The sequence below is a fragment of the Macaca mulatta genome, chromosome 17, assembly GCF_049350105.2.
Source record: "Macaca mulatta isolate MMU2019108-1 chromosome 17, T2T-MMU8v2.0, whole genome shotgun sequence".
Taxonomy (NCBI): Eukaryota; Metazoa; Chordata; class Mammalia; order Primates; family Cercopithecidae; genus Macaca; species Macaca mulatta.
Genome location: NC_133422.1, coordinates 28,790,017 through 28,813,921, shown reverse-complemented (window position 1 = coordinate 28,813,921; position 23,905 = coordinate 28,790,017). Strand labels below are relative to the sequence as shown.

The following is a 23,905-nucleotide window of genomic DNA, read 5'->3' as shown; positions in this document are numbered from 1 at the left end:
TTTGAGCACATGGCTCAGGTTAGACGTGAGATGAGATGAAATGAATGAGGTGAAAGCAGCCCCTTGGATGATGGGGCTAAAGAAATGCTTACATAGGCCGTTGCAAATTGTGCTTCAAGTCAAATAACTTATTAGTGGTTGGGAAATGACAGTTGTAGGGACTTACATTTTCCTCTTAAATTAGTGATGAATTTGAACAAAACATGAAACAAAGGGTAGTCATAATCAGGCAGAGAATTCTAAAACACTAGTCATACTGTTCCCTAAATGAAGGTGGGGGTATTATCTTCACTCACCTGTACAGGTGGCTTCAGCTTGAAGGATGACAATCTGTTTTGGAGAAGGTACATTCTCAGACTCCTTAGTCAAGCATTCAGGGCATTCTTCCTTTCCCTTTCTTTTTTTTTTTTTTTCTTTTTGAGACGGAGTCTTGCTCTGTCGCCCGGGCTGGAGTGCAGTGGCGTGATCTTGGCTCACTGCAAGCTCCACCTCCCGGGCTCACACCATTCTCCTGCCTCAGCCTCTGGAGTAGCTGGGACTACAGGTGCCCACCACCACGCCCGGCTAATTTTGTTGTAATTTTAGTAGAGACCGGGTTTCACCGTTGTTAGCTAGGATGGTCTTGATCTCCTGACCTCGTAATCCACCCTGCTCAGCCTCCCAAAGTGCTGGGATTACAAACGTGAGCCACCGTGCCCAGCCTCCCTTTCATTCTTGTAGTACTGTGTGTTTGCAGAAGAGAGAAGTGGATGACAGCTGTTCTGGCAGCTGGGGCAGTAACAGTATTAGTGTCTCAGCACATCTTCGAAACTTCGCCTGTGATTTGCAGCGCCTGTACCATAGAGTGGGTGAAATGGTTTTAAGGTTTTAAGCCCATCAGAATTATATGGAAGAAATTGGTAAGAGTAACATTTGGCTGTTTGTACCTTGAGAGGGTTTTTGAATTGCTTTTGCTGTAGCATAGATGGAAGACATACGTTGTAATGTTGTATACCAAAAAGTTTACCCCAAACCCTAGAGCTCTCTTATTTGTTTTTCTAGAAACAAATTTCTAGAAAAAACATCTCTGTCTTATGTTTCTCTAGAATTAAATGGATTCAGAAATAAAGATGGTCATACCCTTCAATCTTTTATGCTCAAATGGGAACGTTTATTGGTAAAAAAAGGAAGAAGACTGTGAAGAGCACTTGTTCTTCTAGGAAACTGGATGATCTTCACTGAGGGAAGGCTCACATTTTCTCATCTGCTGGAATATGGAGAATTTGGTTTCTAGGATTTTGTGTAATTGTTTTCTGTTATGTACAATTTTTATATAGTCGTCACTAGTTTGCACGTAATTATTTACCATTTGACACATTAACATGTATCTCATGGACCATATACTTGCATAGTACATTCATTTGCTTAATTATTCCAGTTGTATTTGCATTCTAGTTTTCCACTTACTTAGGATCTGACTTTCCATTAGGCCTTAGTTCCTCAGTGGCAGAGACCATGATTGTATTGTTCTTTATGACGTCCCTGGCATTCTTGGTATCTGGGGTCATTGCAGAAGAAGAATTAATGTATGACTTTAATCAGCTCTCTGTATCCATGGATTCCACATCTGTGGATTCAGCCAACCTCAAATTCCAAATGTTAAAAATTGCATTTGTACTGAACATGTATTTTTTTCTTGTCATTATTCCCCAAGCACTACAGCATAACGACTATTTACCAAGCATTTACATTGTATTAGGTATTATAAGTAATCTGGAGATAATTTAAAGTATATGGGAGGATGTGTGTAGGTTATATGTAAATACTATGCCATTTTCTATCAGGGACTTGAGCATCTGTGGACTTTGGTATCTGCAGGAGGTCCTGGAACCAGTCCCCCACGGATACTGAGGGACAACTGGATTTTGTTCACAGTAGCATACAGTAGTATTTTTTTCCGAGGCCTCTTAGATTTTATCAATAGCTCATTAACTATAAATTTTTTCCGTAAGACAGCTTAGCAACTTAAACTGATAAGTAAAATCATCACCCACTGAGTTTACAAAAATAGAGAAACCTCTATTAGGAACTTTCAGTGTATGTGTAAATGCTTTAATTCAAAGTTTTTTACAATTAAAAATACCATTTTGCATATTAGAAATTGCTGTTTTGAGTAGTTTAAAGCTTCCTGTAGCTTGTATGCTGAAGAATGTTTAGGCTACTTAAAATGATTGTTCCAACATTCAGAGCCCTTCCAGTTTCCTCTGGCTATCAGCTTCCATAATAAAGAATGACACAAACTCATGTCATGCTTCTAAAATGACACCAGAAGCGTCAGAATCTTGGTGCTAGCCAATGCTGAAGGATTGCTTACTCTTTTCCCACTGTTTTCCTTAGAAAGCTCTAAGGTCAATAGAGGCCAGATCTAAAGGTAAAATACCCCATTGGTGGCATTTAAAAGCCAGTACATACAGCAATTTAAACTAGCCCAAACAAATACATTCTTGTATTTGTGTCAAATACGTTCTGGTTAGTTGACGTCTGTATGGAAGCCATGTGCTTACAGATCAACCCTAAATTTCCAGTATTGTTTAATATTGAGACCATTATTTCATCAAAACCAGTTTTCCTGTACTATTTCACTCCATTTCCTGTTGTTTTTAAAAACTCCATAGGCATGTTCCAAATATATTTTTGCTAGATCAGCAAAAAAAACTAAAATAAAATTAACCTTTCCTTAATATTTGTTCCTTGGGGAAAGTAAAATAAATGTGCTCTTAGAGGAATTAAAAGATTAGTTGCTACATTACTCCTTCAGCCTTTCAGTTCTAAATGTAGATTTCTAAAATTGGAAGGCCTGTGTTTGTCCTGACTGAATTTGCTTTCAGAGTATAAAATAAAATAACCTTTTCTTCCTCATGCCACAAGTTCTCTGAGGGACAGTGCCAATAGCTAGGATAAGCCATCCCAGGGAATGGGATATTGATCTGTAGGACTAATGGACGTAGGATAAGTGCAATGGGGGATACAGGATGTATTTTCAAGTGCCAGAGAAAATACAAAGATCCAAGTGGATTGGCATGTTATCTTTAAGGACGTCACACTCTTTCTACCTCTCTGGCATTTTTGCATTCCTCTTTTCTTTCCTTGTACCTTTGTTTTCTCTCTATACAGTAAAAAAAAAAAAAGACATTGATTCACCTAATAATAACATATAGAGAGTAGTAATTCAGGCTGAAACACATTAATACTGTTTTTCAGAAAGTATTTCCTAAATAAAATATGGAAGGCTTGCAGAAAATCTTAGTGAGGTACTTCAGAAGTAACTAAAGATGACTGACATTCTAATTACAGCTCATCATTTTTATAATTACCAATCAAGCCCTGGAAGGATCTGTCATCTTAGCAATTTGTTTGGTCTGGTTTAACTTGCTCTATGCACTGGAAAGTTCTAAGAAGGCTATATGTCTTTTATAAATGCTCCGTTGAGAATTTCCCTAATCTGAACTTGTATTCTCAAGACATGATTAAAACAGTATAATTTTACTTTTCCAAAAGCATTTTTTAGAACTGAAACCTTTCTGTATTTAGTTTTAGAAATGTATCTTTGAGTTTATTAATGCAGACTTGATAAAAGCCCACATACAGGATGATTGATTTTTAAAAATTGAGGTAAAAGATATATAGTGTAAAATTTACCATTTTAAGAATTTTTAAGTATACATTTTAGTGACATTAGGTACATTCACATTGTTGTATAGCCATCACCGCCATCCGTCTGTAGACTACCTAAAAAATAATTTCAACTTTTTTTTTTTTGAGATGGAGTCTTGCTCTGTTGCCCCTGTGTGATGGCATGATCTCGGCTCACTGCAAGCTCCGCCTCCCGGGTTCACACCATTTTTCTGCTTCAGCCTCCTGAGGAGCTGGGACTACAGGCACCCACCACCACACCTGGCTAATTTTTTTGTATTTTTAGTAGAGACGGGGTTTCACCGTGTTTGCCAGGATGGTCTTGATCTCCTGACCTTGTGATCCACCCGTCTCGGCCTCCCAAAGTGCTGGGATTACAGGCGTGAGCCACCATGCCTGACCCAATTTCAACTTTTATTTTAGATTCAGGGAGCACATATGCAGTTTTGTTACATGGGTATAGCGTGTGATGCTGAGCTTTGGAGTACGAATGATTCCATGACCCAGGTAGTGAGCATAGTATCCAATAGGTAGTTTTTTAGCCTGTGTACCCCTCCCTCCCGGCCCCTGTAGTAGTCTCCAGTGTCTATTGTTCCCATCTTTATATCCATGTATACCCCATATTTAATTCCCAGTTCTAAATGACAACATGTGGTATTTGGTTTTCTGTTCCTGTGTTAATTCACTTAGGATAATGGCCTCTCGCTGCATTCATGATTTTGTTCTTTTTTATGGCCGTGTAGTATTCCATGGTGTATATGTACCACATTTTCTTTTTCCAATCCACAGTCGATGGGCACCTAGGTTGATTCCGTATCTTTGCTATTGTGAATAGTGCTGTGATAAACATACAAGTGCATGTGGTTTTTTTTTTTTTTTTTGGTAGAACAATTTATTTTCCTTTGGATACATACCCAGTCTTGGGATTCCTGGGTTGAATGGTAGTTCTGTTTTAAGTTCTTTGGGAAATCTCCAAACTGCTTTCCACAGTGGCTGAACTAATTTACATTCCCACCAACAGTGTATGGTGTTCCCTCCGCTGTACAGCCTCGCCAGCGTCTTTTGTTTTTGACTTTTTAATAATGGCCATTCTGACTGGTTTAAGATAGTATCTCATTGTGGTTTTGATTTGGATTTCTCTGATGATTAGTGATGTTGAATATTTTTTTCGTATGTTTGTTGCCTAGAACTTTTGCATCATCCCAAAGTGAAACTCTGTACCCATTAAACAGTAACTCTCCATTCCTACCTCCCTCCAGCTCCTGGCACCCACAATTCTACTTTGTCTCCTTGAATTTGACTGTTCTAGGTACCTCATATAAGTGGAATCATACAATATTTCTCTAGCTTATTAGCATAGTGTCTTCAGGATTCATCCCTGTTGTTGTATGTATCAGAATTTCCTCGTAAGGGTGAATAATATTCCGTCATATGTGTAGACCACATTTTGTTTATCCATTCATCTGTTCATGGATATTTGGATTATTTTAACATTTTGGCTATTGTGAATAATGCTGCTTTGACCGTTGGTATACAACTATCTGTTCAAGTCTCTGCTTTCAGTTCTTCAGGGTATATACTAGAAATGGAGTTTCTAGATAATATAATTCTAATGTTCACTTTTTCTTGAGGGATCACCATCTGATTTTCTATAGCAGCTGTATCATCTTACATTTCTACTGTCTACATTTAATTTTATATTAATAATTCATTTTTCCAGATTTTGCCTGAAACATTTTGCCACTCTAGGTTATGAATCTAAAGCAAGAATACATCTTAAAACTTCTAACAGCCTAGGGGTAAAACATAATTCAAATAATTGAACTTTTATTTTCATTTGAAATATTTGTTCATTTTATTGGTCACACAGTGTTTGTTATAGAAATTTGGGACTGGCTGAGCGTGGTGGCTCACGCCTCTAATCCCAGCATTTTGGGAGGCTGAGGTGGGTGGATCACCTGAGGTCAGGAGTTTGAGACCAGTCTGGCCAACGTGGTGAAACCCCATCTTTACTAAAAATACAAAAATTAACAGGGTGTTGTGGTGCACACTTGTAATCCCAGCTACTTGGGAGGCTGAGGCACAAGAATTGCTTGAACTGGGGAGGTGGAGGTTGCAGTGAGCCAAGATGGCGCCAGTGTACTCCAGAGTGGGCAACAGAGCAAGACTCTGTCCCATCCCCCCTGCAAAAAAAAAAAGAAATTTGAGACTATATTTAAAAATACAAAGAAGGCCAGATGCGGTGGCTCACGCCTGTAATCCCAGCACTTTGGGAGGCCGAGGTGGGTGGATCACTTAAGGTCGGGAGTTTGAGACCAGCCTGGCCAACATGGTGAAACCCCCTCTCTACTAAAAATACAAAAATTAGCCAGAAATGGTGGCGTACACCTGTAATCCTAGCTACTTGGGAGGCTGAGGCACAAGAATTGCTTGAACTGATGAGGCAGAGGTTAGAGTGAGCCAAGATGGTGCCAGTGTACTCCAGACTGGACAACAGAGCGAGACTGTCTCAAAAAAAAAAAAAAAAAAAAAAAGAAAGAAATTGGCTACTACATTTTAAAAATACAAAGAAGGCCAGGTGTGGTGGCTCACACCTGTAATCCCAGCACTTTGGGAGGCCGAGGTGGGTGGATCACTTGAGGTCAGGAGTTTGAGGCCAGCCTGGCTATCATGGTGAAACCCTGTCTCTACTAAAAAAATACAAAATTAGCTGGGCGTGATGGTGGGCACCAGTAATCCCAGCTACTTGAGGCAGGCAGGAGAATTGCTTGAACCCAGGAGGTGGAGGTTGCAGTGAGCCGAGATCGCGCCACTGCACTGCAGCTTGGGCAACAAGAGCGAAACTCCATCTCAAAAAAAAAAAAAAAAAAAGATTAGGAAGTGTATTGTATCTAATTTGTAAGGGGGAAGTGAGGTAGGAGACTGATAGGACTTGTTTTTTGGTCACAATCCTGCTGATGAAAAAAAAAAAGACGTGGGGATGGCAGGCCAAAAAATAGAATACAAATACAAAGAAAGAAAATGGTGCCACCTGTAATCTCTCCATTGAGATATATTTTGGTGTATACATTTCTGTATATATTATACTTTAGAAAAATTGTAATCATACAGTACATATTGTTTTTTAACATAGCTAAGCTAACTAAGTCTTCCAGGGTACATTTATTTTTGTGGTTTTGTTTTGAATTTGGGATGTGCACATAGTTGAGCTGTATAACGTGTTTGGGTGGCAGCTTCTGTTGGGATGTTTCCTTGGGGGTGCTTATAATTTGGACAAAGCATAGCACCATGGGAAGGAAGAGAGTTGGGCTACCTTGCTCAGGGTACTTACCAAGGTACATGACTGTCAGGGAAGGCCTGGGCTGAATAGGCCAGTTGAAGGTTCTTCCCATTAGCACTACCTCCTTCATATAGGAATAGAACACAAATAGAATCACTTCATATCTTCCTATTTGAAGCATCTAAATTATTGTGCAACCCTCTGGAGTGATTGTTGTTGTTGTTATTATTATTATTATTACTATTATTTTGAGACAGGAGTCTCACTCTATCGCCCGGGCTAGAGTACAGTTGCACAGTCTTGGCTCACTGCAACCTCTGCCCTGGGCTCAAATGATCCTCCCACCTCAGCCTCCTGAGTAGCTGAGATTACAGGCATGCGCCACCACACCCGGGGTCATTTTTGTATTTTTAGTAGAGAGAGGGTTTTGCCATGTTGGCCAGTCTAGTCTCAAACTCCTGACCTCAACTGATCTGCCTGCCTCAGCCTCCCAAAAGTGCTGGGATTACAGGTGTGAGCCACCATGCCCAGCCTGGAATGATTATTTGAATGAAATTTAGTTGAACTACATTTATATTCCTTTGAAATAAAATTCCATAGTTAGAACAAGTCTGTTAATACTTTTCTTTCATGTTTAGGCAAATTTAGTAGATGTCATGATATCAGAGCTGTCCTAACTAATGTTGCTCTTCCTTGCAATGGATCCTGCATTTTTTTTTTTTTTTTTTTTTTTTTCTGGGACAGAGTCTCGCTCTGTCGCCCAGGCTGAAGTGCAGTGGCATGATCTCGGCTCACTGCAACCTCCGCCTCCCAGGTTCAAACGATCTTTCCACCTCAGCCTCCGAAGTAGCTGGGACAACAGGTGCATGCCACTACTCCTGGATAATTTCTGTATTTTTTTGTAGAAGCAGGGTTTCACCATGTCCTCTAGGCTGGTCTCAAACTTCTAGACTCGAGTGATCTGCCTGCCTCTGCCTCCCAAAGAGCTGGAATTACAAGTGTGAGTCACTGCGCCCAGCAGATCCTGTATTTTTGAGTCATTGTTAACTGCACAGTTCTTAAGTCTGATATAGATTTTATCACAGATGAAATACTCGTTAATTTTTAATGATTGCACCAGCTTTAGTTTACTGGATTGATAGTGTATACACACTAATTCTTCTTAAGGTTGATATAATTATGATCCTTAATGTGGTTTTCTTAATAGTAGCAAAAGGTGCCACTGCCCCCAGGAAAGTGGAATAATTAAAGACCTCACCACAATAGTCAAATTATAATGAGGATGGTGGTAATTTTGAGTAAATTAGAAAGTTTGGGTGGTATTTACACTTATACTCTGCTGCCTTAGGAGGGAAATGCCACCCGCCCAAGTTAAGGACCCTGTTCTGTTGTTCTGCATGGCACATAGCCCCACAGAACCTCTCAGGGAACCTTGTCTGAATTCCGAGGATGCCTGTTCATGTCCTCAGCTGCCCAGGTTGAGCATGGTCTAACGAAGACACACTTTGTGCCTTAGCAGTCTCTAGCCCAAGGATGCACCTTGTATGTTGTGAGCTCTGAAGACAGAGGTCACGTGTGTTCTCTAGGCCTGCCTCTCAATGGTTGATGCAAAAGTGCAGGAATAGATGACATTCATAAGGCTTAACCAGGCAAATCTAGGCAGAAGCATCTTGGGGAATGCTTTTTATTGGGAGAGTGGTTACTTCTTTTATTTTGAGATGGAGTTTTGCTCTTGTCGCCCAGGCTGGAGTGCAATGGCGCAATCTCAGCTCACTGCAACCTCCACCTCCGAGGTTCAAGTGATTCTCCTGCCTCAGCCTCTTGAGTAGCTGGGATTACAGGCATTTGCCACCATGCTTGGTTAATTTTGTATTCTTAGTGGAGACAGGGTTTCTCCATGTTGGTCAGGCTGGTCTCGTACTTCCGACCTCAGGTGATCCACCCGCCTTGGCCTCCCAAAGTGCTGGGATTACAGGCGTGAGCTACCACGCCCTGCCTGGATACTTTTTATATTGGAAACAGTTTAAAGACAGATGCTGCCGTACATTTACGAGGCAAGATAAAGTCAGAAAGAAGTGATGCTGAGGAAGTTCAGCCATTGAAGGGCCAGGACTGATACTCTATAAGAAAAATTAAAGAGGTCTGCTGTGTGACCTTGGCAAGTCCTTTCACCTTTGAGCCACAGTCCTCATCTGTCAGGAATGGTTTACAGTCTCCTCCTTACAAGAGTATTATGGATATTAAATGAAATAATGTATGGAAACTACTTAATTAACAGTGTCTATGACAAGGCAGGTTCAGAATAGTTGTTCGTTTCTTCTTTTCTGCCCTTAGCTTTGATTGTCTTGCTGGGGATAATTACTTGCTTCGCCAGCATTACTGCCCTTGTTGTTCTTGTCTGCTCAAGAAATCCCCCAGCTTCTTCATTATATCTTGAACCTAAAATCACAAATTTCTAGGTTTGGGGGAAACCCAGGCTCAAAACAGCAAATGGCTGTCATACTGACTGATTTTTTTTTTTTTTTTTTTTGAGATGGAGTCTCACTCTGTTGTCCAGGCTGTAGTGCAGTGGCACGATCTTGGCTCACTGCAAGGTCCGCCTCCCGGGTTCACACCATTCTCCTGCCTCAGCCTCCTGAGGAGCTTGGGACTACAGGTGCCTGCCACCACACCCGCTAATGTTTTGTATTTTTAGTAGAGATGGGGTTTCACTGTGTTAGCCAGGATGATCTCGATCTCCTGACCTCATGATCCACCTGCCTCAGCCTGCCAAAGTGCTGGGATTACAGGCGTGAGCCACCGTGCCCGGCCCCATACTGACGGATTTTAAAAGCAAACCCGAGACACAGGCCTCAGCACTCTTGTTTCCACTCTGCCGAGCCTGTTGGGGATGCCTTTTTCTTTTATGATGGGTGTGGGACATGTAAGATACATGACCGGTTTTTAAAATTAACTCTTAAATGACAAGTCTTCGGAAAAATACCTTGTAAAATAAAGCTTCATATAATTTAGCCATGGATGAAGTCAGTGCGTATAATGCCCCATCATTATGAAGGTTAGCCTGATCTTGCAGTAGATTACCAAACCCTGAGGGCAGAGTTGCCCATATTTGTTTAATGATTTTAGAATAATTGTGCTGCTGTCAGGAAGTTGTGTGGTTTTGAATGTCATACCTTTTGTGTTGTAATTTTAAAGGTGGTGAGTCATATTTTTGGCTAATTCCGTATCATGTAAAATGAAACATTTTGAAGACTAACTCGATATGGTTCATAATTCTAGGAAAATCTGCTTCTGGGTTTTCTTGAAATTTACTTACCTGCTTGTATGGCTTTATATGGCTTGACTTCTTATGACTCCTTTCTCCATCTGTTTTGTAAGAGGCACAAGAGGTCGTTTGAGGGGCATCTTGTTTCTTTTTGTTTATTTTATTAATCTTTTTGATATAGGGTCTCCCTCTGTCACCCAGGCTAGAGTGCAGTGTTGCGATCTCAATTCAACTGCAGCCTTGACTTCCTGGGCTCAAGCAATCCTCTCACCTCAGCCTCCTGAGTAACTGCTACTGCAGGCATGTGCCATCATGCCTAGCTAATAATTTTTCTTTTTCTTTTTTCTTTCTTTCTTTCTTTTCTTTTTTTGAGACAGGGTCTCTCTCACTCTGTTGCCCAGACTGGAGTACAGTGGCACAATCTCGGCTCACCGCAACCTCTGCCTTCCGGACTCAAGTGATTCTCCTGTCTTAGCCTCCCGAGTAGCTGGGACTACACACAGGCGCCACTACTGCCAGGCTAATTTTTTTTGGTATTTTTAGTAAAGATGGGGTTTCATTCTGTTGGCCAGGCTGGTCATGAACTCTTGACCTCAAGTGATCTACCCACCTTGGCCTCCCAAAGTGCTGGGATTACAGGCGTGAGCTACTGCACCCGGCCCTTTTTTTGTGTGTTTTTTGTAGAAATGGGGTTTTGCCATGTTGCCCAGGTTGGTCTCAAACTCCTGGGCTCAAGCAATCCTTCCGGTTTTGGCTCCCAAAGTGCTAGGATTGCAGGTGTGAGCTACTGCGCCCAGCCTTTATTTTTAAACTTTTAAAAGCATTTAAGATCATCTTACCATGCAAAGAATACTTATAAATCAAGAATAAGAAAAAGAACAATGATCCAGTAGAAAAAAATAGGCACTTTGCACAAAAGACTGACAGTGGGCTCTGAAGATGTGAGTGAGAGGTGAGGAGCGCAGACTCAGGCTTCAGGTTGCCTGGGTGCAGATCCCAATTCTGCCACTTACAAGTTTGAGCGGATTCTTAAAATCTCTTTTTTCCTCCATTTCCTTATGGGTAAAGTGAGGATTAAATGAATGAATAAATATAAAATGACTTAAAATAGTGTTTGGCACATAGTGCCCAGTAAGTTAGTTGTTACTGTGGAAATTATTCTGATCATTATTTTTTATTTTCAAGACAGTCTTGCTCTGTCACTAGGCTGGAGTTCAGTGGTGCGATCTCGGCTCACTGCAACCTCTGCCTCCCGGGTTCAAGTGATTCTCCTGCCTCAGCCTCCTGAGTAGCTGGGACTACAGGTGCACACCACCATGCCCAGCTAATTTTTGTATTTTTAGTATAGATCGGGTTTCACCATGTTGGCCAGGCTGGTCTCAATCTCTTGACCTCATGATCTGCCTGCCTCGGCCTCCCAAAGTGCTGGGATTACAAAGTGCTGGGGTGTGAGCCACCCCGCCCAGCCTGATTATTTTTTTAAGTGACATCCAACTCCACTCATCGCAGGGAAATGTCAGTTTAAACAAAACAGATACCAGATACCATGAGAGTATGCTGTGTGGGAAAGGTGTGTGTAAACAGGCGCCATCCTACATCCATGGTGATTTTATATATGGCCACTACTTCACTAGAAGATTATTTGAAATATTAGTAGCTAGTAATAGGAAAATAGCTATTAAACTTTGACCTAGCAATTTTCATTTTTAGGAATTTATTTTAGAAATTTCTGTATAAAACAAGACATGTCAATACAATAATATGCAGGCAATAATTGCGGTATTGTTCTAGCAAAGATGTATTGACTTAAATGTCTCTCAGTAGGAAACAAGGTAAATTGCTAAATCGATGTAATGGAATGCTATAGTACCATTGAAAAGAAATGCAGCAGGTCTGTGTGTGCTAATATAGAATGATAGAATGATTTCCCCAATGCACTGTTAAATAGGGAAAAAACCTTCCATTTGTGCTTTTGTTTTTAAAGATACACATACACCATGTATACGTGTAGGGCTTCCATGAGTATACACTATCTCCAGAAGGAATTAGAGATCACTAGGAACAGTGGTGGCCTTTGAGGACAGGGTCAGGGAAGGATGGTAAGGAGACTTACTTTCTTATTCCCTTTTGTCCATTTGAAACAAAAGTTTTTTTTTTTCCCATGTTCATGTATTACTCCCCTCTCAAATCTTTTACTTGTCCTCACCAATACCTCCCCCTCTGCCTGCACACACATTTGTCAAGACATTCAAATGTTATTCCAATGGTCTGGCTGTGCAGTGACAGTGAATAGCCTGATTTGACGATGTTTAATCGTCATTGAATTTGTGGTATGATACCTGGGGCTGAAGCTGATCCTTGTCATCCGAGTTGGTGCTGGTGGGAAGAGTATCTCTGGCACATGGGGACAAGGCTTTGGCTAAGCATGCTCCAGCCGCAGGCACCCTCTGTGTGTGCTGTTGAGGGTGCTGGAGCCAGAACTTGTTCTTCACCTGCTGCTTTGGCTGTTTTTAGAGGTCTAAGAAGAGGGTGAGTTGGAAGCACATGTGGAACAGATAAGCACTGACTAGGAAGTGGGCAAGACAAACAGCTAGTTCCCGCGTGTTATTCTCTTGTTGTAGGAAAGGTTTGAAGGTAGAGGAAGGATTGCACACGTGGCTGGGGGAAAGTGAGTGATCCATGTAACCAAAGGTAGTTCATTTATTCTAGAATCAGCTTTTGTTAGCATTTATTAACAGGTCTTTTTTTAAAAAGTTAGCTCAGTGGCTCTTTAATTTTTTTCTGGAATCCTTTCTGTTCCAGCAGAGATGTCGGCTTATTTATAGGAATTGCTTGAAGCCAGAGTCATGGTGGATGTCGGAAAGTGGCCCATCTTCACTCTGCTGTCCCCTCAGGAGATCGCGTCTATTCGGAAGGCATGTGTCTTCGGCACCTCAGCCAGTGAAGCACTGTACGTTACTGACGATGATGAGGTAAGAGTCTCTTGAAACCTACTTTCATTTTAGGGCTTATTTGGGGATTGGTCTTCAAAGTGTGCAGTTCAAAGATGGAGAAAAGTCAGGGTATAAATAAAGAGATCCTAAAGTTCAGGAAGACTATGATTTTGATAGTTTCTCTTTTCTCAGTTTCTTTAGTACCCCTCTACTCCACAGCACTCTGAGTTTCATAATATAGACAAACATTCTGAAATGTAAGCAATGTCTGCAGAGGTTGAATTTTTCTTAACAACCGTATCAGTCTCTTTTCACCTCCTGAGCTCTCTAGTTGAAATGTCTTATTTTCAGAGGAGAGAAGGGAGCTTTTAACACAGCTTTCGGCCAAAAGACTCAGAAAAAAACTATCTGTTTTCTAGGTCTTTGTATTTGGACTGAACTATAGTAACTGTCTAGGAACTGGAGATAACCAGAGTACACTTGTACCCAAAAAGCTAGAAGGCTTATCTGGAAAGAAGATTAAAAGCCTCAGTTACGGCAGTGGACCACATGTTCTTCTCAGCACCGAAGGTAAGGAGGGAACCCATCTAACTTTTCAGTTTGTAAGAAATTGACCGGTTAATTCTATAGGACTATACCAGATAACTAATTTTGGATTGTTTACTTCTTAATTTCTGAGGGGAAGTACATAAAGCAGGTAAAAGTTAAACACTTCAGGCTAACTCTGGAACAGCTATAGGATGTCTTGCAAATTAGGCAAACTTCTGAGGTTTTCGACTACTTCCATAAAGCTGTGGAAGATTAGATATAGCAAATGAATGGTCCTTCCAGCCTAATTTTTGAGTGGATTTGTGGCTGCAAGGCAACTTTCAGGGTTCCTTTGGTTTTTTCTCTCTCTTTCTCTCTTTTCTTTTCTTTTCCATCCCTCCCTCCCTCCCTCCCTTCCTTCTTCTTTCTTTTCTTCTCTTTCTTTTCTTTTCTTTTTTCTTTTTTTCTTTTTTTCTGAAGGAGTCTCTCTGTGTCTCCAGGCTGGAGTGCAGTGGCATGATCTCGGCCCATTGCAACCTCCACCTCCCGGGTTCAAGCGATTCTTCTGCCTCAGCCTCCCGAGTAGCTGAGACTACAGACGCATGCCACCATGCCCCAGCTAATTTTTGTACTTTTAGTAGAGACGGGGTTTCATCATATTGGCCAGGCTGGTCTTGAACTCCTGACCTCGTGATCCGCCCACCTTGGCTTCCCAAAGTGCTGGGATTACAGGCATGAGCCACTGCACCCAGCCGGTACATTTTTCTAAACACAGATGCTACGTGGCTTTCCTTTCTTTGTGTAGTTCTTGCATCTTGAATCGGGAAATCTTCATCTGTTCTCTGGCGTTCATGTGGTTGCCATATTGAAGGAACTGGGGATGCGGGTTGATAGGTTCTTGTCCTTTTTTCTCTGCCTCTTCAAGATCACTAAGGGAGAGCAGACATTTTGTATGTGTGTGTGATTGATCTGTACTGTGGGCACCCAGCACTCTCTGAAAGTTCATTATCTATAACCTAAATGCTTCCTTTTATACTTCAGACACGTTAACTCTTGCTCTCTTTCTCTGAGGTCCTCAGCTTTTTGTTGGATAATTGTCTAGGGTGGCATTTGGGAGACAATTTGCGTCTCTACCTTTCTTTGTCTAGACTGAGGAATCAATCCCAGCTCCCTAGGATGCTGTCACAGGTTTTAGTATCTAGCCTTCTGAGTGCCTGTAACTCCTAACTGAATCCACTTCCAGTTCTCTGTGTCTTTCTCAAGAGAGCTGTGCAATCCAAATCTGAGCATCATCATGTAATATGAATATAACTGGAGTTGAGCACAATGACGTGATTATCTCACTTTTGCCTTGCGTAATCATGCCTTCTGGCATCACACTGGTTCTTTCTTTCCTTTTTTTTCTTTTGAGACAGAGTCTTGCTCTATCACCCAGGCTGGAGTGCAGTGGCATGATCTCGGCTCACTGCAATATCAGCCTCCTGGGGTCAAGCAATTCTTATGCCTCAGCCTCCCGAGTACAATTAGAGGCATGTGCCACCACGCCTGGCTGTTTTTTGTATTTTTAGTAGACACGAGGTTTCTCCATGTTGACGAGGCTGGTCTTGAAGTCCCGGCCTCAGGTGATCCACCCACCTCGGCCTCCCAAAGTGCTGGGGTTACAGGCATGAGCCACCGAGTTGGCATTTTTTTTTTTTTTTTTTTTTTGAGGCAGGGTCTCTCTCTGTCACCCAGGCAGAAGTGCAGTGGAGTGATTATGGCTCATTGCAACCTCGACCTCCTGGGCTCAAGCTATCCTCCCACCTCATTTTGTAATTTTTTTGTAGAGACGAGGTCTCACTGTGTTGCCTAGGCTGGTCTTAAACTCCTGGGCTCAAGTGATCCTTGTGGCTTGGCCTCCCAAAGTGTTGGGATTACAGGTGTGAGCCACTACACTCGGCAACTTTTGCTATTTTGTATGTGACTGTTTTTTCCTCTTTGGAAGCTTTAAGGTTTTTTTTTTTTTTAAGTATTATGACATAATCATGATTCTGTACTCTGGTATAGTTTTTAATGTATTGGTCATTTCTGGAAATTTCTTTATTTCTAGAAATTTTTCTTGTAATATTTCATGAATAATTTCCCTTGTTGGCTGTGTGTAGTGGCTCGTGCCTATAATCCCAGCCCTTTGGGAAGCCGAGGCAGGATGTTTGCTCCAGGCCGGGTGTTGAAGACCAGCCTGGTCAACATAGCGAGGCTATGTTTCTTAAAAAAAAAAAAAAAAAAAAAGCTGGGGATGGTGGCACACACCTGTAGTCCCAGCTACTCAGGAGGCTGAGCCCAGGAGTTTGAGGTTGCAGTGAGCTGTGATTGCGCCACTGCACTCCAGCCTTTGTGACAGAGTGAGGGACAGAGTGAGACCCCCATCTCAAAAAAAGAAAAATTTTCTTCTTTGTTTTCTCCTTTATGGAATTTTTCTTAGAAAGAAGTTAGAGATTCTGGAGTGATCTTCCTACTTTTTTTTGTTTTTGAGGCAGGGTCTCTCTGTCCAGGCTAGAGTGCGGTGGTGCAATCTTGGCTCACTGTAGCCTCACTGCGTGAGCAGGTGGCTCATACCTGTAACCTCCTGGGCTCAAGCAATCCTCCCACCTCAGCTTCCAAAAGTGTCAGGATTACAGGTGTGAACCACCATGACTGACCTGATCTTCCTCATTTTTAAAAAATGTTCCCTCCCATCTGTGTTCTGGGAAATTTCTGCAACTTTATCTTACAACCCTTATGTCAAATTTTTAACATTGTTTTATTTCCCAAGTGTTCTTTCTTGATCTCGAACTTGTTGCTATTGTTTCATGGATTCAGCATCTTCTCTTTGAGATTATTTAGAATTACAGGTTATTTTTAAATTAACCTTTTTTTGTTTGTTTTGTTTTTTGAGATAGAGTCTTGCTCTTTTTGCCCAGTCTGGAGTGCAAGGCGCAATCTCAGCTCACTGCAGCCTCCACCTCCTGGTTTCAAACAATTCTTGTGCCTCAGCCTCCTGAGTAGCTGGGATTACAAGTGCACGCCACCATGCCTGGCTGATTTTTGTATTTTTTTTTAGTAGAGATGGGGTTTCTCTATGTTGGCCAGTCTAGTCTTGAACTCCTGACCTCAAGCAGTACACCTGCCTCAGCCTCCCAAAGTGCTGGGATTACAGGCTCGCCCAGGCTCATAGAAACTTGTTATAGGTTTTAATAACTGGTAGACTTAGCTACCTTCTTGCTTTTTTTGTAGGGTTTTCCTATTTATTCTTGTTTGTTTATTCTTCCCATTAAACTTTCTAATCAATTTGTCTAACTCCAGAAAGTAATTTTAAGCTTTTATTGCTATTTAAACTTTATAAGTTTATGTAGGAAAATATAAGTTTATGTAGGAAAAACTAGAATCTTTATGATATTGAATTTTTCCATCCAAGAACAAGGTATGTATTTCTCTAAGTCTATTTTTCTCTATTTTTCTGTTTTCAGGAATTAAAACACTCATTAGTTTGGACATTTCTTTCACCTGCTGTAACTTTAACACAATATAATGGATCATAGTTTTTGTGTTTTGTACTCTTTCTTTCAGTCTTAAGCCTCATCTTTCTCAGGATGAAATTTCCCATTTATGGTTTCTGTCATAATTTCTGTAGGAGGGAATGCCTCTTGTGAGCCACATGTCACCTGAAAGAGGACTCTGAGTTTGGGTGGGCTGTCTTCGTTCTGGAGTAGATAAGTAGAGGTCTCTTTCCCAGTTGCCTGGGGACTGCTGTGAGTGACCAGCAGTGACTAACTGTAATACTTGGATTTATGCTGTCGCCCTTGAGTGTTGTTGTTGGGCAGATTGTCCTTTATAGGTTAGGATGTTTTATTACCATGGGAAAGATGAGAGGAGAATGCATAACTCTAGGAGACCTGCCCTTGGCACCCAGGGGTGCTGTGCAAAGAAATGCCTGAAATGATGGTACTTCAAGAGATAACACAAGAAAAGTTGTCTTCGTCAGAATCTCAGAAAAGATAAAGTCATTATAAAACAATTTAGACAGAGGAGCTTCCGGGTTGGGGACCACATCAAGGTGCCGGAAGGGGGTGGCATGCCAGGGAGGGCATGGGCGCTCCACGCACCCCTCAGCCCCACATACCTTGCCCTGTGCGTCTCCTCCATTTGGCTGTTCCTGAGTGGAATCCTTTAGAATAAGCTGATTATGCTTTCCAGAGATAGTCACAGCAGTGTGAGTGACGATGCCTCCAGGTGTTGCTAGTCCCCAGCCCTCAAGGCATCCCCAGTCTTTGAATCTTCCTGAGATCACACACGCTGTGAAGCAAAGACAAGCCATCTTCATTGTCCCCTGTCCAAATTCCTGACACAGAATAAACAAGCATAAAAAAAGATTGCTTTATGTAAAAAAAAAAAAAAAAAAAAATCAGCCAGATTTCTTGCCCCTAAAATAAAATAGTCTGCTTGAAAGAGCTCTGGGACTTTTGTTTCCCTTGTAAACAGTCTGTCTCTTTCCCCTGTACTTGGTGAGCGAGTAGCCACACACCCTCTATGGGTTCCCTGTGACATGGTATTTGGTTAAGCAATGGTAAACATTAACATCGAGCTTTCTTATCATCTGCCTTTTGCTTGGTATCTGTCACAAAAGCTATTGAGATGAATCAAAGTTTTTAGAAAGCCTAATTTTTGTATATGTAAACTTTGACTTTTGGCCACAAAGCTGATCTTCTTTCTATGTTATTACCAAGTTTTTTTCTTTAAAGATTTTGCATCTGTCTATCCCGTTCTGTCACCTATCTCTCTCTCTCTCCCTTACTCCGTCCGTGGTTACTTAATAGAGAGGAGGGGGCAATGGAAGAGAAATGAAGGCTGGAGAATGAGCTGTACGAAGTTCTGGGGAAGAAAGTACAGGGTTACTATTTCTTTTTGGAGCTGATTTTTTGTGTGCTTTGTGTGTACAGATGGAGTGGTTTATGCATGGGGCCACAATGGATATAGCCAGCTTGGGAACGGGACGACCAACCAAGGCATTGCTCCCATCCAGGTCTGTACCAATCTCTTGATCAAGCAAGTGGTGGAAGTGGCTTGTGGCTCACATCATTCAATGGCTCTGGCAGCTGATGGAGAAGTAAGTATGCTGCTTTTATTCTTTATTCTTTTCTTTTTTTTTTTTTTTTGAGACGGAGTCTCGCTCTGTCGCCCAGGCTGGAGTGCAGTGGCCAGATCTCAGCTCACTGCAAGCTCCGCCTCCTGGGTTTACGCCATTCTCCTGCCTCAGCCTCCCGAGTAGCTGGGACTACAGGCACCCGCCACCACGCCCAGCTAGTTTTTTTGTATTTTTTTTTTAGTAGAGACAGGGTTTTGCCGTGTTAGCCAGGATGGTCGCGATCTCCTGACCTTGTGATCCGCCCATCTCGGCCTCCCAAAGTGCTGGGATTACAGGCTTGAGCCACCGCTCCCGGCCTATTCTTTTCTTTTTAATGGTAGTAAAATACACATAACAAAATTTACCAACTTCACCAGTTTTAAGTGTATAGTTCAGTGGTGTTAAGTACGTTCACCTTGTCGTACAACTGTCCACAGAACTGTTTCATCCTGCAAAACTGCAGTGCCGTACCTGGTAGACATTCACTCCCATTATGTCCTCCCCTAGCCCCTGGCAATAAGTTTCTACTCTGTCTCTTTGAGTTTGATTACTCTAGGTACCTCATGTAAGTGGAATTATACAGTGTTTGTCGTTTTGTGACTGGTTTATCTCACTTAGCATAATATCCTCAAGGTTCATCCACTTTGTACCATATGATAGGATTCTCTTCATTCCTTTTCAGGGCTGAATAATATTCCATTGGATACATATAGTAAGTGCCCACATAATGTATTGATAGATTCTTGGAAACTACAACTTTAAGCAAAAAGTCATGTAATGAAACCAGTTTTACCATTGGCTAATTGATAAAAACAAGAGTTAAGTTCCTATGGTATGTTTCTGGTCACAAAGACATCACCAAACTTCTGAAGACCCAAACCACCTCTTACATTAAACATTGAAATAAATGCAAACTATACATATATTTAACAAAGATTAATAAAAGCAAGTAAGAGAATTGTTTACCTAATTTCTGGTGAATCACTGAGTGGGGGCGATCATAGTGGTGGTGGGTTAAGTCAAGGAATAAATGTTTGCAAAGCAGAAATTACAAGGAGCACCTCCTACCACCACAGAGTTCAAAAGCAAACAATCACAAATGTGGCAGCTCACTGAGGGTTTTTGACTGCGTTGTTTATTTCAATGCATTTGTGTGGTTATTGTCTACTTTGGGAATTTTTATTTTTATTTTTTGACTCAGAGTTTTCCCCTTCTTGCCCAGGCTGGAGTGCAGTGGTACAATCTCAGCTAACTGCAACCTCTGCCTCCTGGGTACAAGTGATTCTCCTGCCTCAGCCTCCCGAGTAGCTGGGATTACAGGCACCTGGCTAATTTTTTTGTATTTTTAGTAGAGACGGGGTTTCACCATGTTGGCCAGCCTGGTCTCAAACTCCTGACCTCAGGTGATCCTCCCGCCTTGGCCTCCCAAAGTGCTGGGAATACAGGCATGAGCCACCATGACCAGCCTACTTTGTGATTTTTTTATTTTCTAATAATTTGTATTCATTCATTCATTCATTTTCCAACCCATTTGTTCCAGTTCAGGGTTGCGTGTGGCCACAGCCTCTTCTGGCAGTGCAGGACACCAGGTGGGAAGTAGCCTGGACAGGACACAGGGTGCACTCATGTATACCTCCACACTCACTCTCACTGGAACCATTGAGACATGTACACAGCTTAGACACAACCTAGTCTGCACAGCTTTGGGGTTTGGGAGGAAATCAGAGTACCCAGAGAAAACCCACACAGACATGGGACATGCACACTCCACAGACAGTGGCCCTGGCCGGGAATTGACATTTTTTCTCATTAGTGTTATAGCAAAATGATGTTGAATGAAATGACGTTTTTCAAGGACCTGCTGTAAACCACATTTTGTTTTTCTATTCAATTGTTCATGGATGTTTGGGTTGTTTCCACTTTTGGCTATTGTGAAAGTCCTCTGATTTTAATGACCATATTTGTACTTGATGTGGTGTGAATATTGTAGCCCTGCACATGTAGCTAAAAACCTTGTGGGAATGCTCTCTCTCTCTAGCATAACGTGTATTGTGTGATCAAGATTACACTTTTGATGGCAGTAGAATTCATTCTTTAAAATTTTTTTTTTTTTTTTGTAGAGACAAAAATCTGGCCATGTTGCCCAGGCTGGTCTTGAACTCTTGGGCTCAAGTGATCCTCCTGTCTTGGCCTCCCAAAATGCTGGGATTATAGGTGTGAGCGACTGCAGCCAACCTAGAGTTCATTCTTAAGGCAGCTGAGTCCCATGCTCTTTGCTGAGACTATAGCTCAGATGTGTGACAGTGTTCTGTACTTTTTTTTTTAGTGACCCCATCCTTAAGGTCTATTTTATTTTTCAGTGTATGTAATGAGTTTGGAAAAAATAACTTTACCATCCTTGTAGTAGGTGCCGTAACACTTGTTTAGCCCCCAAGTTTGTGCTTATCTTAAAGGTCATTCATCCTATTGATTCTGTCTCCTAATCTTTTATACCGTTTTGTTCCTCTCCATTTCCACTGCTTTTCGTCAAGTCTTGTCACTTCCTGCCTAGACTACTGCCATAGTCCCTTCTATTCTGTAACTTTTAAGTTGATCCACTTGTCCAGTCTTGCTTTGCTGTCCCCTTTGGTTTCTAAAACACAAGTTAGATCATACTGTTCCTCTCTTTGAAGTTCCTCAGTGATATTTACAGAGATTTTATTAAGTAGGACAAGTTATAGGTGAACAAACCCAAAAGCTCAGGGAGACCAAGATTTCATGACTGGGATGTGCTGGAGCCAGGCATAGCATAGCACACAGACCTCATGCCCTAGAGCCACTGTTTCCTAGTCCATTTCTTGGTTAGTAGAACTACAGCCCCAATGTTTAAACAAGAGGCAGCAGCACTGCAAGGGAACGTGCTTTATTTGAGAAGTGCCAGAAGAATGATTGCTGAAATTAGCTCAAACTTGCTAATTTGTGCAGGCTGGATTCCTGCTTTATTTTAATCTTAAGCATATGGTACTTTGAATAATTATACTGAATATTAGTATTTGCATAATTAAACTAGATATTTATGCGAATCTACTTTGAGGAGGTGTTGCAGGTTATTTGTTTGGTACCTGTGAGATGAACCTGTAACACATATTCACCAGAGGGATCTACTGATGTTGCCTTGGCCAGCATCAGACAAGAAAGAATCGTGGAAGCCACACTCAGTATATATGTGGACCACCTCCTGCGGCCATGTGAAGCAGGGTGGGGAGTGGGGTCTTAGACATTTTCCTAATGTTGGAGGAAATTATTTTCTCTACTGCCAACACCTCCCTCCCTAATTCATCTCTCTGTTTATAGTCTTGTTTAGAATGGTTTCCATGGGGCCGGGTGCGGTGGCTCACACCTGTAATCCCAGCACTTTGGGAGGCCTAGGTGGGCAGATCACGAGGTCAGAAGATCGAGACCATCCTGGTTAACACAGCGAAACCCGTCTCTACTGAAAATACAAAAAATTAGCTGGGCATGGTGGTGGGTGCCTGTGGTCCCAGCTACTCGGGAGGCTGAGGCAGGAGAATGGTGTGAACCCAGGAGGGGGAGCTTGCAGTGACCGGAGATCGCGCCACTTCACTCCAGTCTGGGCGACGGAGCAAGATTCCCTCTCAAACAAAACAAAACAAAACAAAAAGAATGGAAAACAATGAATATTTGTGCCCAAAGAGTTGAGCAAAATTTTTACATTACTGATACTTATGTGGCATATACCGCATTTCCTATTGATGCCACATTAGTATGTGTGTATGTGTATGTGTGTGTATACACACACACACAAATTATAGAGGGAATGTAGCATGGTAGTTAAGAGCATAGCTAGACTGCTTGGGGTTAAATTCTCTTAGCGCTGCTTACCAGCTTTGGTACCGCAAGCAGGTCACTTTACCTCTCTTGTGTTTCAGTTTCCATGTATAAACTGGAGATGTATAAAGTGGGTACTACCTACTCTAGGGTCACTTTGCAGGATTACTAGGCAGGTTAAATAGGTTAATGTGTGTAAAGCATATAGAACCATTTAGCACATCTTAAGTACTCATTAAGTAGGTTGATTTTAATTTTTATGATTATTTGTGTTGGGATGGAATTTTCACCCTGACTGTTCTTTCCTTTTCCTTTCTCTTGTAGGTATTTGCTTGGGGTTATAACAACTGTGGCCAAGTGGGATCAGGTTCTACGGCAAATCAACCAACTCCTCGAAAAGTTACAAACTGTTTACATATTAAGAGGGTAGTTGGCATTGCCTGTGGTCAGACTTCATCCATGGCTGTTCTGGACAATGGTGAGGTGAGGTGTCTCCACTCCCGTTTCCCTTTCTACCTTGTTCTTCAATTACATGTCAGTTTCTTCACAAGGTGACTGTATCAGATGGAAGAAGGAAGAGTGCTTTGTTTTGGTAGCTCCATTGAAAGTTAACTGATTACTGACTGAGGAGCTGGAGGTTGCTGCTCAGTATGACTTTTCTAAATTCCAAGATTTACCTGAAAGTAAAGATTCTATCTATCTAAGTTGTATTTTTTGCAAGATCCAAAGAACCTAATGCCTATAGGTATTTGTTCATGATATTTAATGTAATAGATTAAAGAATTTAATCCTACCTTTCTCTTCCAATGAAAAAACGTCAACTGTACGTTTTAAAATTAGCTGATGAAGTCCTTGTGGAAGTACCTACCTATATCTTGAATGTTCACAGGAGGAAGCAACTTGCAAAAGCAGATTTTTTGTGGGGTCCTGACTGTTGTTAGCTACTTTTAACAACTCTCCCTTTAGTTACCCCTATGTGGTCACTTTTGAGCTGATGGTTATTTCTATGAAATTGATCTCTGGTTGCAACATCCACTTAAATAGACCATTTACTACCTATGCATATTTTAGTGCATGAAAATTATACAAAGATATGACCCTGGACACACATGTTTTGGCATCATGCATTGGTGTGCTAGGGCAGTGGTCCCTAACCTTTTTGGCACCAGGGACTGGTTTCATGGAAGACAATTTTTCCACGGATGGCGGTGTTGGGGGCACGGTTTTGGGATGAAACTGTTCCACCTCAGATCATCAAG

At 41.6% G+C, this 23,905-nt stretch overlaps 1 protein-coding gene across 4 annotated transcripts in view; it reads left to right on the top strand.

Moving 5' to 3' along the window:
• RCBTB1 (RCC1 and BTB domain containing protein 1) overlaps nt 1–23,905 on the top strand; it is a 54,165-nt gene that overhangs the window by 5,557 nt on the left and 24,703 nt on the right. For 2 of the 4 annotated variants that reach the window (NM_001260614.1, XM_015120905.3), the window contains 4 exon segments: nt 13,023–13,189; nt 13,570–13,720; nt 18,634–18,800; nt 22,971–23,129. In NM_001260614.1, the coding sequence (NP_001247543.1) occupies nt 13,064–13,189; nt 13,570–13,720; nt 18,634–18,800; nt 22,971–23,129 (603 nt within the window). In that variant the 5' untranslated portion in view covers nt 13,023–13,063. 4 annotated transcript variants of the gene reach the window in all.